This window comes from Gekko japonicus, unplaced genomic scaffold (assembly GCF_001447785.1).
Source record: "Gekko japonicus isolate JY-2015 unplaced genomic scaffold, Gekko_japonicus_V1.1 scaffold740, whole genome shotgun sequence".
In the NCBI taxonomy this organism is placed as follows: domain Eukaryota; kingdom Metazoa; phylum Chordata; class Lepidosauria; order Squamata; family Gekkonidae; genus Gekko; species Gekko japonicus.
In genome coordinates, this window is record NW_015172576.1 from 668,139 (window position 1) to 683,096 (window position 14,958).

The following is a 14,958-nucleotide window of genomic DNA, read 5'->3' on the forward strand; positions in this document are numbered from 1 at the left end:
AAGCCTGGGAAACATTTTTGGAAGGTGAAATCAGAGTGGCTGGCTTGCTAATGACCCTCTCCCCACCCTAAGGAGATGCATAATTTAGGAACAATGAGTCTCCCAAGAAACTATTACCTCACACTGTACTAATCCCAAAAAATGTCCCACCACTTTCCCCTTATCCAACATTTAATACTTTCACAAAACCTGGTAGCTTTTCCTATCTGTTACTCCGCAGGTCATCAAGAAACATTCAAACCTTTAGCATACCTCAGGAAATCTCGTCAGACTTCTCCCACATCATTGTTTAACCCTCTGAAAAAACCATCAAGGACGGCGGTCACACGGGCCGGAAAATGCGGCCCCTGGAGGAAAATAATGCGCAGCCACCTGATCACACGTCCCGGTCGAGGTCCCGTGGTCAGGGGGGAGATGCCGATCACACAAGTATCCTGCACCTCCACCGAGAGCAGCCAGGCCGATGAGAAAGGGAAAGGAAAGAGCCGTGGCCTCTGGGAGGGTCTCATGTGGCCCACTCGGGGCGGGGTCTGTGTTCTGCTTGCAAGGAGGGGAGGGGGATATTAACCTGCCAGATCCCCCCTTCCAGATCCCTGCTCCCCGTCAGCAGCCCTCCCTGGGACATGCAGCCCGCTCTCAGCCTGGCCTCTGCCGCTCACCGTGCATACACCCCCATCTGCATGTGAGTCCTCCCTTCTTTTCATGAAATGGTGGTCATTTTTCTGCTGCTTCCATGGACCTCTATGCTGGTAATTATAAGCCTCCCCAAAATTGCTTTCTCCCCAGTCCTCCCTGATTTCCTCTTAGCTAGTTTTGTGTGTGCAGAAAAGGGCAACTAGGATGATAAAAGGGTTGGAACACTTTCCCTATGAAGAAAGCTTAAAGTGCTTGGGGCTCTTTAGCTTGGAGAAGTGACAGCTGAGGGGTGACATGATCAAGGTTTATAAGATTAAGAGCACGTAGAGAAAGAAGTACTTTTCTCCCTTTCTCACAATAGAAGAACTCATGGGCACTCTATAAAATTACTGAGCAGTCAGGTTAGAACAGATAAAAGGAAATATGTCTTCACCCAAAGAGTGATTAACACATGAAATTCACTGCCACAGGAGGTGGTGGTTGCGGCTACAAGCATGGACGGCTTCAAGAGGGAATTAGATAAACCTATGGAGCAGAGTTCAATCAGTGGCTATTAGCCACAAGGTATAGATAGGAACTCTCAGTCCGGGGCAAGTGATGCACTGTATTCACGGTAAAAAGGGGGGGGGGCAACAGTCGGAGGCCTTCTAATGTCCTGGCCCTACTGATGGACCTCCTGATGGCACCTGGTATTTTTGGCCACTGTGTGACAGAGTGTTGTACTGGATGGGCCATTGGCCTGATCCAACACTGGCTTCTCTTATGTTCTTATGTTTAAGTGTGTTGCGTGTGTGTTTTGCTCTTTTTTTACTCTTTTTTAAAACTCTTTTAATAAATACCCTTTCCGGTCAAACATCTGACTGGTTTACTTCGAGTGTTCTCTAAGGGAAAAATCCCCATAGACATTGGTGGTGAGTGTTCTCTAAGGGGAAAATCCCCATAAACATTGGTGGAGATCCCAGTTACCCCCTCTCACAGCTGTTAGTTTTTCTTCAACTGCCATTCACCTGAATACTCCGAGCTCTCAGCACACATTGGAGGAATTGCACATACAAGCTTGCATGCCTTATATAAGCAGCCCCTTCCAATGAGCTCTTGTCATGAGAGAGACCACATGAAATACCCCTCACACGTACCTTGTGACTCTGGTGTAGCCCCAGTAGAGGCTAGAAGCATATGGGAAGCTAGGACCTGAGGCAGGTTTTACTGCTTTCTAAACTATGTGCAGTCAGCTGTGGATCTTTATATAAAACAAGGGGCCACACAATAAATCGGGTCTGATTTGGGGGTCACAGCATTGGTTGGCAAAGCATTTTAGAACTGTAGATTTTGAAATAGTCTATGTATTACTGGTATTTTCAGTTTTCAACCTAAATATGCCAATCAGTGGATCTGATTCCAGGACGATTTGCTAAAGGGCGTGGAGGGGGGGGGCACATATATTATTTAAGAACTAACCCAAAATTTCACAAGGGCGATTGTACTATCCGAAGCATGGTGTTCTGGAGCTCTGTTAACTAACTTCACCCTGAAACACACAGTAGACGCTGATATTGCAATCAGGCAGCCACAACAGATGCAACCGCTTTCACCCTTGGGCATCGATGTGTGTTTTGAAACCCTGGTCTACAGACAGGACAGGTCTGGTGGCTAGCCAATTGGGCTTGAAACAGTAAAAGGCGAATTCCTGCTTAAAATGCATGTCCTAGATGAGTTGACGTTGTGGAATGTTCAGGAAAAGAAAAGCCCTCTGACATCCTTGAAAGAATGGAAAAGCCTCTTTTCGGAGTGGTTAGAGAACTGGAGTAGAATCTGGGAGACCAAGGTTCACATTCCCATTCCGCCGTGGAAGCTTGCTGAGTGACCATGAGCCAGTCACTTTCGGTCTCAGCCGGTGCTCCCTCTAAGCTGAGTTAGTGTGAGCTAGCTCCCAGGTTTTTTTAGCCTCCGGCTCACACATTTCTGTCTTAGCTCAGGAAGGATGGCTCCAGAGCAAACTAATTTATGCAGTAGCCACATCACTCACTCATAGCTTTAATGCCATTCGCTCACAAAGTAGAATTTTTGCTCACAACACTCCACACGACCTCCCAGAGTTGTTGTGGTGAGAATAAAATGGAGGAGGGGAGACCAGTGTTCTAAGTTGCTTTAGGGAGAAAAGTGTCATCTAGAGATCTAAATAAATAAATAGACTAGAAGAGTTGAGAGCAGAGGAGATATCTGGAGATGGGGCTACACCATGTATTGCAACAGAATGGTATGATCTGTCAGTCTATGAAACCTAAGATAAATTATCTAATAGCAGCAAAGTAATTGACAGCTGCTCACTTTTATGCACTCCTGTCAAATTCTCAACAAGGAGTAGAACACTGTTGAGGGAAACCTGTCTAATTTTTCATGTCTGATCTGTAAACAGACATTTTAAAAAGGTAAATCATTGCAAGGGAACAAGCTAATAAGATTTCAGTTGTGTAGACAGTTTTCAGGCCCTGACCTGGATAGCCCAGGCTAGCTGGATCTCTCCAGATCTCATGGAGCTAAGCAGGGTCCTCCCTGGATAGTATTTGGATGGGAGACTTCCAAGGAATACCAGGGTCATGACACAGAGGCAGGCGATGGAATCTCTGGACATCTCTGGCCTTGAAAACTCTACAGGGTCATCGTAAGTCGGCTGTGACTTGACACCACATACCACCACCACCAGATAGTTTGGGAGGATATTCTAACTGGGAAAGTTTACTCATGTAATTCTCCTACACTTACTTTATAGCCCAAGTTCCTTATGAACCTTCCATTACTCCGTCTTTATTTCTGTGTGACGAACCTTCTTAGGTGTTTATTGTTGCGTGCATATATATATATATACACACACACACACACACATATATATACATATATACACACACACATATATATATATACACACATATATACACACACAGATATATATATATATATACACATACACACACACACACACACACACACTATCTTCAAAAGTAAAAAAAGGATCTAGGTGATCACCAAGTGGAGGATTCCTGGGGGGGGGCAGAAAGGGATGCCAGCCCCTCCCCCCTGCTGCCAACCTCCCCAAGAGCACATATGTTGGAATGATTCTTTTAAAAAATCTGGCAGTTTTACCGATGAACAAAATTATGAGGTAGCTAGATCAGACTCTGTGTGGTTACCATCCTCAAGGTGGGGCCTGGAGTTCTCCTAGAATAACAACTTATCTCCAGACTACAGAGATCAGTTCTCCCGGAGAAAATGGCAGCTTCAGAATGTGGACTCTATGGTGTATCATAGAGTCTGAGAGAAATGGAATTTCTAGAGTGGTATCACATCCCTACTGACTGAGCTCCTTCCCTTCCCCAAGCTCCGCCCTCCCCAGGCACAACCCCCCCAAACTCCATGAATTTTCCAACCCAGAGTTATAAACCATATTGTAGTTTCATATTTCTTCCAGACGTCTGCCCCGACTTGTGCCTTCTCTTTCTCCAGCCCAATGTAAGTGCATGCCTCTTAAAATTGTTTCCCTCAAGATATTGCTGGTCTGCATCTTACAGCATTTAAAAAATAAATAAGTAGAGCAACTACAGCAAAAGCTCAGCTATGCCAATAGTCTGATATTCAGATTCGCTGTTTACCTAACCCTCTGCCTCTTTCCACACAAACAACAAAAAGTGGTAAGCAAAACAGAAGGTGCCTTTGTATTAAAAATCCCCTGCCTCTGGTAAAATAGATGTTCGGTGGGAAAAGATAATAGTCTTGTATTCTCCTTGATATGCTAGTTTTATACATGCAGGGAAGTTCCCACCCACACCCACCCAGGGAAGCATTTGATCATGCAATCCCATTTTCAGTCTAAAGTAGTCAATATTATCATTTTATACTCTGGAAGACAAATGTGGGCTCATCCGTGGATACTTAAATTCATGGACTGGGCCCATACTAATTAAAAACAGATTGTTCTGCAAACCTGGGTGGACTCCCTAGGTTGGCCAAAAAAATCTGAAAACATTTTTAAATGTTTTAAGCCCCCCCCTCCCCCCCCCCAGCATTTTCTGTGCAGGTATAGTCAACACAACTATCTACTACCCTTCTCTCGGTGAGCCTGGTGGTGCAGACATCAGGACATAGTGTGGGGGACAGGGAGTCTCAGCATGGCAGTGAAGGCCAGGAGTCACACTGGGCTTGCCTGCATCAGCAGCTGCGACGGGCCAAAAGCCCGTCCCCCCCACAGCAGGCCCAAAGACAGAGGGCAGGAGCAGCACAGAGCCTGGGAGTGGTGGCAGCAATGATGGTGGGGGGGGGAGCCACAGTAGCCACAAAGGCTGGGAGCCTTGCCGGGCCTGGAATTAATGGCAATAAGCCCAGTGGTGGATGCCAGGAACTGCACCAAGCCTGGTGGTGATGGGAAAGGGGGTCTGGCTGGGAGCCCCAGCAGTAGTAACGGTATGAGCGAGAAAGAAGCTAAAAGGAGGAAGGGATCCCCTCAGAGTATCACAGGTCCTGACTTGTATATTCTAATTCTCAACCTGACCCAAACTGAGGATACTTTGATCTGGAGACTGGGGCTGTGAACAAACAAGACAGATCTTTCTACAGACCTTGAAAACACCCAGGTTTACAGGAAAACCTGAAATCTAAAAAATATACATTTTGGAGTGGTGTGTTGAAAAACCCAAAATGATAAATGTAGTACCTACAGTTTTAAGAAATGAATGCCCTCTGTGGCCATTGTTAGGCAACCACAACAGTTTTACAAGCATTCCACACCTGGTATCTGTCAGTGAACAGCAGGGGGAGGTGCAGGGCGTTTTCCAAGACCATTTTTCCCTTTGAGGGAGTACTCATTGGAGCCAGGCCTGGCGGCAACCGCTATAAAACTTATTACCCACCTTGTATGATTCACCTAGGCCTGGCTGCTTGCTACTGTTGAACAGTAGCCATCGTATGAAAGCCAGTGCTGCACGGTCCTTAGAGCTTCAGACTAGGGTCTGGGAAACAGAAGTTAAAATTACAGGTCTGCCATGAAAACTCACTAGGTGACCTTGGACCAGCCATGTACTTTCAGCCTAACCTACCTCACACAGTTGTTGTGTGGATAAAATAGAGAGAATAATGTAAGTTGTTTTGGTCCCTACTGTGGTGAAAGGTGGAAGATAAATTAATAAACATAGCTGAAGATGGAAGCAGATAAATAGGTTGGTGAATGGCTGAGGAAGAAATTAGGCAAATAAAGGGGAGTGGATATGGGGGTTGCCAGAAAGAGGAAATAGTGTGGGGAGGGGAATATAGGGCAAAGTGAGGTGCCCCTGCAAGTCATTGTAGGTTCCCTACCATGCAAGTGGACCTAGCCTAGCAACTAACACCACACAACCGGGCCATAGTTTTCCCAAGTACAGATTGCTTGGGGTGGGGTGTGTGGAGATGTGGAGCAGATAAAAGTAGGTTGGCTGTTGGGTGTGAAGGAAATAAGGAAGCAGAAAGGGGCTACAGGGGCTTTCAGGGAAGGAAAAGAAAATAGTGCAGGAAGGGAAAATGAGATATCCCCCATAAGTCCTTGAGGCTCCCCTGCTTGTGGAATACCTATGCATCCTTTGTAACAGGTATTTTCATGGGTTAGTACTATGAATATAAAGATGACAGGACTTTGCCATCCTGGGATAAATGCCCATGAAATGAAGCTAAGAATCCCCTCAAAGAGGCAGAACCACTGTGTGTGTGTAAGGTGCCATCAAGTAGTAAACTTATGGTGACCCCATTGGGTTTCCAAGGCAAGTGCCTACACACGTGGTTTGCCATTGCCTTTATCCGCAAAGTCCTACTTGGTGGTCTCCTGTCCAAGTACCAGCCCTGATTCACTTCTGAGATCTGACAAGATCAAGGTATACTACACCATTCCACATCTCCTGAAGAACCACTGGTTGACTATCATTCACATTTTAAATGGCCGAAATAGCGAGGCTTTCTGTAACCTCATCTTTTAAGGGCTCCCACACAGAACATGATTGGTTTCAATTTTATTTCCAGCCTTCTGAGAGCCTTCTTGATATGTCACTAAAGTCTCGTGAAGAGAGTTAAAAGTGGTTTAATATAAATTCCTTTCCATGGGGAACTGGAGTTCTGTGATAAAGATCCTTGGAATGCATGGAGCTGCCTTATACTGAACAAGACCATTGCTCCACCTAGGTCAGTATTGTCTTCTCAGACCAGCAGCAGCTCTCCAGGTTCTCAGGCAGAAGTCCTTCACACGTACCTACTGCATGGTTCTTTTAACCAGAGATCCCATGGATTGAACCTGGGACCTTCTGAATGCCAAGCAGATGCTCTACCAGTGGACGGCTTCAAAAGGGAATTAGATAAGCATATGGAGCAGAGGTCCATCAGTGGCTATTAGCCACAAGGTATAGATAGGGACTCTGGGGAAAGTGATGCTCTGTCTTCTTGGTGCTTGGGGGGGGGGTCAACAGTGGGAGGGCTTCTAATGTCCTGGCCCCACTGATGGACCTCCTGATGGCACTGGTATTTCTGGCCACTGTGTGACACACAGTGTTGGACTGGATGGGCTTTTGGCCTGATCCAACATTGGCGTCTCTTATGTTCTTATCCACAGCCCTTCCCTTTTAGACAATGCACCAGTGCTTGATATTAATGATAGTGTGGGACAGCTAACCTGGAGCCACTTTGAATGGCCAACTTGAAACATCTTAAGGGATCAGGGGCTCTCCCAGTGACTGTTCTCTTATAGCAGCCAAGTGATGAGTCACTTTCAGAGATTTCTTCCATTATCTTCACTGAAATTTCATTCATCTGAATAGGCTGGCAACCTAAACCACATAATTTAACCAGGTATACTTAATGGCGATATGTTGCTTGCACGATGACAGGGAAGCTCAACTCTTAACAGCAGACCCTGCATTTTTCTCTGGCACCATTTGTCTTTCTAGTTCAAATAAAAATAATTACAGTGATCTTACTCCACATTAACTTGTCGGTTTTATTAAACTGGCGGGTTGCAAAACAGTATAAAATGGAGAAGTGTCTTTGGGGGGAAAGAGCATTCTATACCAGTAGATTTAACGTAATACGTAAATCATTGGTGATTTCTTATTTTAAAGCTTTTTACAAAAATTATGCCACATATCTGTATAAATGCATATAGAACTTCAGCAATATATACAAACTAATCTTTACACATATACATAAATGTATTTTACAAATAATAAATAGTAATATTTAAGGCCAGTTACATGTTCTCACATATTTTTTTAAAAACCCTTCACCATTTGGTGACCAAGTGCTGTTTATATTTCACCTTGTAATTAAAATGTACAGTTCGTATCACATCTTATTTTGAAACGAAAACCTCAGGAAAACGGTAGCAAGTCAGAATTTTTACAAAAATAAACTATAGTTCATTCTTTCAGTGCACGGTAATCTAACTATAAACTTATCCAGCCTCAAACACAGTTGGGATATATTAAAGCATTCTTGATCACTGTCCATTTCTTCCACTGGAAGGATGCACCTTCCCTTGCGGTACACTGATTTTAATGATTTGCATTTTTGTGTGTGTACACAATTTGTGATTACTTTTTGCTAAAGCCACTGATGTTGACAGACTTCAAAACGAATTCTAAATAATTCATCAAACAGGCCAATATAATTGAAATATGGGTGTGCTTGTTTCGTAATCCAGATACATTTGCACAAATATACCTTCCAGTACTTGCTTACTTATATGATTTGTATTGTGATTCTCTTTGCAACTGTTTGTTTTTAATGAAGACTAGGGAATTATTTTCAGAACACTAGTAAGTTCTTCTAGCAAGAGCAGTGGGTAATGCCTCTTGCTTGTGTTCATAGCTTCTTAATTCAATGGTATTATGTCTGCATATATTCTGAACAAATGTACAGATAAAGCATTCTACTATTGTTTGCATTACTACAGACAAATAAAGTGATTTCAGGTTCTGCCATTTTTCTCATTGCTGACCAATAAATACTAATTATTCTCAAAATCAGGAATACCAGCATCAAAGAAGAGCCACTGTTCATTTGCAGCTGGAGATATAGAAGTAATAGTGAAGGTAAGCGTGATAAGAGACTGTGTAGTACATTTGTAACAGTTCCCACTATTTGACACTGGTAACGGAAAATCTGTTCCTGTAGTCTTTACAGACTGTTGTTTCTTGCTCCTTTTTAGCTGATAAAGCATTGCAATAATTGCATGTGCTTTTATATAAATGAAATATGAGCAAATAATTTGTTACCATATAAAGAGTACAAATTTATAAGTGACGGGAGATGTTGACTGAATTTAACCTGGAACCTTCAAAGTCCACAAACATTCTCTCTCTGTTTGCTCACTCCTATCTAGATTTCTGGCAAGCGCCTCATGCTACTAGAAGCATGATTATGACATAGATAGATTTCCCCATTCCTTTGATCAATTTAATAGAAGCCGTTGAACTTCAGACATCAAAGGATGTAAAAACTCAAATCAGCGGAACGGGATGTTCTTCAATAACAGAACTGTCCAATGATACAATGTTTCAGAGCTCTAGCCAGATTAAACACAGTCCAGACACATGCCCAAATATATAACTTTTAAACAAATTCTATGGATTTTTCATAAAAATCAGGAAACTTTTATTACAACATAGCATTATAAGTTAAATTAGTTCCCAGTGCCATGCCTGTCTTTGTTCGGGAGAGGCTTCTCATCTAGTTCATAAACTTGGCCAGTGAACTGTTTTGTGTCCTGCAACGACCCTAAAAACTACCAGCTCCAGGCCCGAGAATCCACGTGTGGGTGGCAGACTTCAGCATGAATTTCAACTGCTGGATCGAGAGTGCATCAGCTGCACATCTGAACATGGATGTTGTCCAGCCGTGCTGCAGTCCTTTCAATCAGATATCCAAGATGGTATGTGTACTGCCAGGTATGTTCTTAGGGGATAACTAGCCACATGAGCCTTGAGTTGAACGATGAAAGTCTCCTAGAGTAACTTAGAATGTTGACAGTATCACAGATTACTGATAAATTCTGTATTTCAAGGCCACAGTGGCAGTGGGGGGTTTCCCCTCTCCTCCCAAAACTGATCTTCGGTTCACTTGTTATTCGTCAAAGAACTCAAGCACTGATTTTTCTAGAAAGAAAACAAACATGCACACGTTTAGAATCCCAGTAGCCAACAGTGCTTTGTGTAAGATATTAGACTGATGTGACTGGGCTGTCTACAAGGAACTGCTCTTCTATGAAGGGGGGTTAGAGATCTCTAATAGATAGTTTTCAATGTCTTGACAAGCTACAGTTCCCAACAGTCATGATAGTTAGAAGGGTACAATTCTGTATTACAGATCTGTCCCTAATGCTCTGCTGTCAGAGCATATATGATAAAATATAACAGACTGCCCCCCCCCACCAAACACTGCCATAAAAACACCTTCCCCTGATTTTTTGAGCTTTGTGAGCACAATGTCTGCAACAGAAGCAAAGCATTCTGGGGACAGAGTGTTAGGGGCAGAACAACATGTCACACTGGCAAATGTGTGATTGTTGGTTAATACAAGTGCAGAGGCACAGGGAGAGCATCTGCAGGAGACAATAAGATGGAAGGGATACTTAAGCATTCCTATGCCTACCAGTTCTGTCCTGCACATATGCGCGCGCGCACACACACACACAGAGCAGCTGTCTCCTGCAACCAAGGCTTCTTTTGGACTTGAAATTCAGATGAAGAGTAGTTAAAAATTGGATTAGATCAGGGGTGGCCAAACTTGCTTAACATAAAAGCCATACAGAATAAACGTCAGATGTTTGAGAGCCACAAAACTTTCTCTCTTATATATAAAAGCCGAATGGTGGTGGCACTTCTCTAGAACATTCCACACGCTCCGGAATTGGTTGGCGCCCTGGTGTGTCACTCAGAATCTGTCCCTATCCACTGGCTGCATTGCTTGAGTCTTGCCTCCAACATTTTAAACAGTTTGCTGTTCCTTTCCCCCCCATAGCCAGTCAGAACACAGAGGTTATTTGCATATGCAGCCTCATTGGCCTTTGCCTCGGAACACAGAGGTCGTTTGCATATGTGACTTGATTGGCTTTTGCCTCTAACATTCTAAACAGTTTGCTGTTCTGAGGTAAAATGTGTCCAATCTCCAGGTGAGGGCTGGAGATCACTCAGAATTACAACTGCTTTCCAGATGGCAGAGATCAGTTTCCCTGGAGAAAATGGTGGGCTCTGTATCCTTATATGCTGCTGAGGTGGCCCCCGTATGACAGCCAATGTGACGTAGCAGTCAGGGCTTCAGAGCAGGGGAGAGGCTGCAGGTGTGTTGGGGATGGAAAGATGAAGAGTGAGGGGAAAATAAAGGTAGGTTGATTATCGGCTGGGAAGGAGATATGGTTGCCAACTCCAGGTGGGAAATTCCTGGAGATGTGAGGGATGGAGCCTGGAGAGGGTGAGGTTTCAGGTGTGGAACCTCGGACAGGTACAAAGCCATAGACTCTATCCTCCAAACCAACAATTCCCTTCTGGGGAACCATCGTTGCCAATCTCCAGGTGAGGGCTGGAGATCACTCAAAATTACAACTGTTCTTTAGGTAGCAGAGATCAGTTCCTCTGGAGAAAATGGTGGACTCAGTGTCATTATACCCTGCTGAGGTCACCACAGCAAATTGACACTGAGTATCCAAGGCCGGGGCACCCGCCCAGAGCCTCTTTCTAGGCTCACTGTATTTATTTCCACAACAGGCCTTTTTTTCCTAATGAACAAATATTACACACGTTTTTAATGGAAAATATGCAAATTTGGTTTTTATTAACATTAGACTGTGTGAAAGAGCCGCATGCAGCTCCCGAGCTGCAGTTTGACCACCCGTGGTCTAGATAATTGCTCGAGCCAGAATAATGACATGAGGGAGATGTAAGCCCTCCTTCCCTGCACACCATGGTCCCAATCCAAAACAGGCCTCTGCACATCTGGGAATTCGGGAACTCCCAGACCATGTCTATCAACCCAAACCAGGGATCAGAGCCTTGTGTAGTTAGGCCCTCATTGCTCAGTTCCGTTGTATGCAGCACCTACAATTCTTACCATGAATTTTCTTTGATAGCATTTTTCCCAAGGCATCTCACAAATTCTGCGACTCCTTCCCCTTTCTTGAGATGAGAAATTCCATTTCGGGAGCAGAACACCAACCTACACAGTACACAAAGAATTAATGGTGAGATATGCTGGAGAAGCTATTAAAACACAACACGAATAAGGATAGTGCTTTATCATTAATTAGTCTGTCTCTTGAAAAGTGACATTTTAAGAATGATTGCTTGTACCAAGGCTGTGACAGACAACCGTATTTGTAAAGTTTATTTACAAAGCAGATGGGTGCTTAGTAAACACATTCAGGAGCCTAAGACCAAAACTTGTCCAAGTTGTCTACAGTGTTAACTTTGTTCTTTTCATCTTAAGTTAACTGTTCTTTCATTCTGGAAGAAGAATTCCTAATAATTCCAAAGTGTGTACCCAAAAAAGATTGTCCTGTAAAATGTATTCCTTGCCTATTTCATTGCTTCATTTTTCTCTAGCACCCAGTGGTAAAATCTCTCTACAGCAAACAAGAAGAAAGGAAGAAAGGAAGGATTCAAGGCCTGGGCAATGTAAATACAATAAAGAACTACTAAAAATAGAAAGGAATCAAAGTACTGAAATTTAATAAAAGTATTCACAGGGCAATTCCAATAACCATAGAACATTAATTTACAGCCTCAATTATTTCATGGCATCAAAGGTTATCCTGGGTTATCACGTTTTCCAAAAAAATCATACTAAACCATTCCCTGCAATAATGAAGCAGTTTGAGACTTTGTCATTGATGAGAGAGAGCAGCTGGGCCATCTGTATACAAGAGAAAGTTTTTGGATGCATGAAAATTTCCAAGGTATGCAACAAAAATGTGCCTTTCCTCTTTCACACCCCCAAAAGGTTTGAAAACGTAAAATACAGACAAAATAAAGCCTGGAGGTGACATGACCCTGCACAGGCTAAATTGGAAAGCAGCAGGTTGCTCCTTGCTATCATTCAGGCTAGAGGCTAATTAGGGGTGTGCAAAAAAAAAAATGCCAGTATTTTTCGGCTTCAGGTAAATCAGTAGGTGCTGTGAACCGCCTGAACCTCCAAAAACCACATGGAGTGTCGTGGGAGGTTCAAAGATACCAGTAAAGTATTCGGATTGAGGCTATATTCGGTATTCCCGAATATATTCGGGCCTGATTTACACCACTAGACGGAAAGGAGACATGTTAAAATGCCTTCTTTCTCTCTGGTAGCCCCTACAGATTTCCCTGTCAATCTCACCACCAGTCAGCTCGGAGTGAAATTGACAAGGGAAAGCCTTCCCTTCTCTAGCTGACAGGTTGTAGCTGGACAAGGGCAGGCAGGGAACCTAGGCATGTTTAAAATGACTTTCTTTCCCTCCCCAAGACTGGTGAGGGATAGAAAGGCATTTAAACATGCCCCCCTCACTTCCTTGAGTTTCTCTGCAAAAGTGGAGAGGCTCAGGGAAGAAAGAGGACATGTTTGCATGCCTGCCTTGTTTCCCCAGCCTGCCCGCCACCAGGCATGTTTAAAATGCCTTTCTTTCCCTCCCCAATCTCGTGGAGGGAAAGAAAGGCATTTAAAGGCTGCTAGGTTTTAATGAGACCTTTTTCGGTATAGCAAAATGAACCCGAAAAAAAGATGGAAAATATCAGTTTGGGGGGGGGGGGGCTCAGCTATACTTATGTGATATAGCCAAATACACACCCCTAAGGCTAATAGTTGGAAGGGAAATGTCCTCTAAGCATTGCTGGAGGTAGGTGGGTAGGAGCAAGCTACTTACCTCCTGCCACCCTAACCATAAACAATTGCCTCATAGCTCTACAAGTAGGGTTGCCAGCAGGGATGGGGATGAACCAGGAAAATCAAGGCTCGTTTCACTTCGTAGTTAACTTCACAAATCTTCCCGTTTACCAAACAGGTTTGTTCTGTGAGGTTTGTGATGTGGTAGAATACCCCCCCTGCAGGCTAGAGACTCCAAACTCGCAGTGACTCTCCAGCTGCCTTTCCTCTACCAGTCCTCCAAGATTGATGAGGATTGGATTTAGGGAGGCTGAGTTACAGCCCCCCAAAGTAGGTACCCCTAGGAAAGTACTCTCTGGGGCAATCCACAGCCACAGGTTCAGGACTGTGTTGAATGGCCCCACTACAAGCTAGAGGCATCAAACTCACAGTGGACCTCCTCGGCATGCCCCTCTACCTGCCCTCCATATTTGGTGAGGATTGGCTTGGGGGGGAGTAGCAGCCCCCGAAAGTAGGTGCCATGAACCGCCTGAACCTCAAAAACCACATGGAGAGTCGAGGGAAGGTTCAGTTCATGAATGTCTGCTCATGAACCAGGCAATTTTCATCACAAATCTACATACATGAGCCGGTTCATGCCCATACCTAGGTGCCAGCCTCCAGGTGGTGCCTGGAGATCTCCTGGAATTACAACTCCAGACTACAAGGATCAGTTCCCCTGGAGGAAATCTCAGCTTTGAAAGGTTGTCTGCATGGCATTATACCCTGCTGAAGTCCCTCCCCTGCCCCAGTTTCATCTAATACCTCTCATTAAGCATAGTGGTTTACGTCAGCCCAGCATTCTCAAAAATGCCATCTGCGGACTCTTCCATCTGCACAATGACTAGAATCAAATAGTAAAGATTTGCTTGAGTGCACTACTGCAGGCTGCCGATGGAAGGGAGGGGAGATGGCATGGTACAAGGCCCCCCTATCAGAGGGAAGACCCCGGCACATACAGAATTAGCACCTCTGAGAAGACTAAATGGAGCCATCTTTTTCATGTGCTTTCTCTCCATGTGCAGGGAGTTCATCATGCTGAAAACTGTCCACAGATGACTTTCTGTACCCCTGCCCCAAGGCCCATTCTGCAACTAGCATTCGCTCCACTGTTTTACCAAACCCACGCTGGAACAGAAATCCCCCTCTACATTGCATGCCATTTTCACTTTCTTTGATTGCTGGATTTTATCGTAGCCTCCACACTGCATGCCGGTTTCACTTCCTTTGATCTCCCGGTTTTAGGGTATTGTCTGCATAGATTTATGGCCGTTCAGGGGTGACTCTGCAGTCAGTACGGTGTTGGCCAGGGGTATCTGGATGTGGTTTTGAGCCACATCTTTTTCTGTTCCAGTGTGGGTTTGGTAAGACAACAGAGTGAATGCCAGATGCAGATTGGGCCCAAGTCTCAAGTGGTACAACCCCAGAAAA

At 44.3% G+C, this 14,958-nt stretch overlaps 1 protein-coding gene across 1 annotated transcript in view; it reads right to left on the bottom strand.

Annotated features, from left to right (window-relative positions):
* Positions 1–7,635: 7,635 nt before the first annotated feature.
* The window catches only part of LPL (lipoprotein lipase), a 35,025-nt gene continuing 27,702 nt past the window's right edge, over positions 7,636–14,958 (bottom strand). The window contains exons 9-10 of the mRNA XM_015421416.1: positions 11,746–11,850; positions 7,636–9,794 (exon numbers count right to left, since the gene is read on the bottom strand). Coding sequence (XP_015276902.1) covers position 9,794; positions 11,746–11,850 — 106 coding nt within the window. The 3' untranslated portion in view covers positions 7,636–9,793. The remainder of the gene's footprint in view (positions 9,795–11,745; positions 11,851–14,958) is intronic.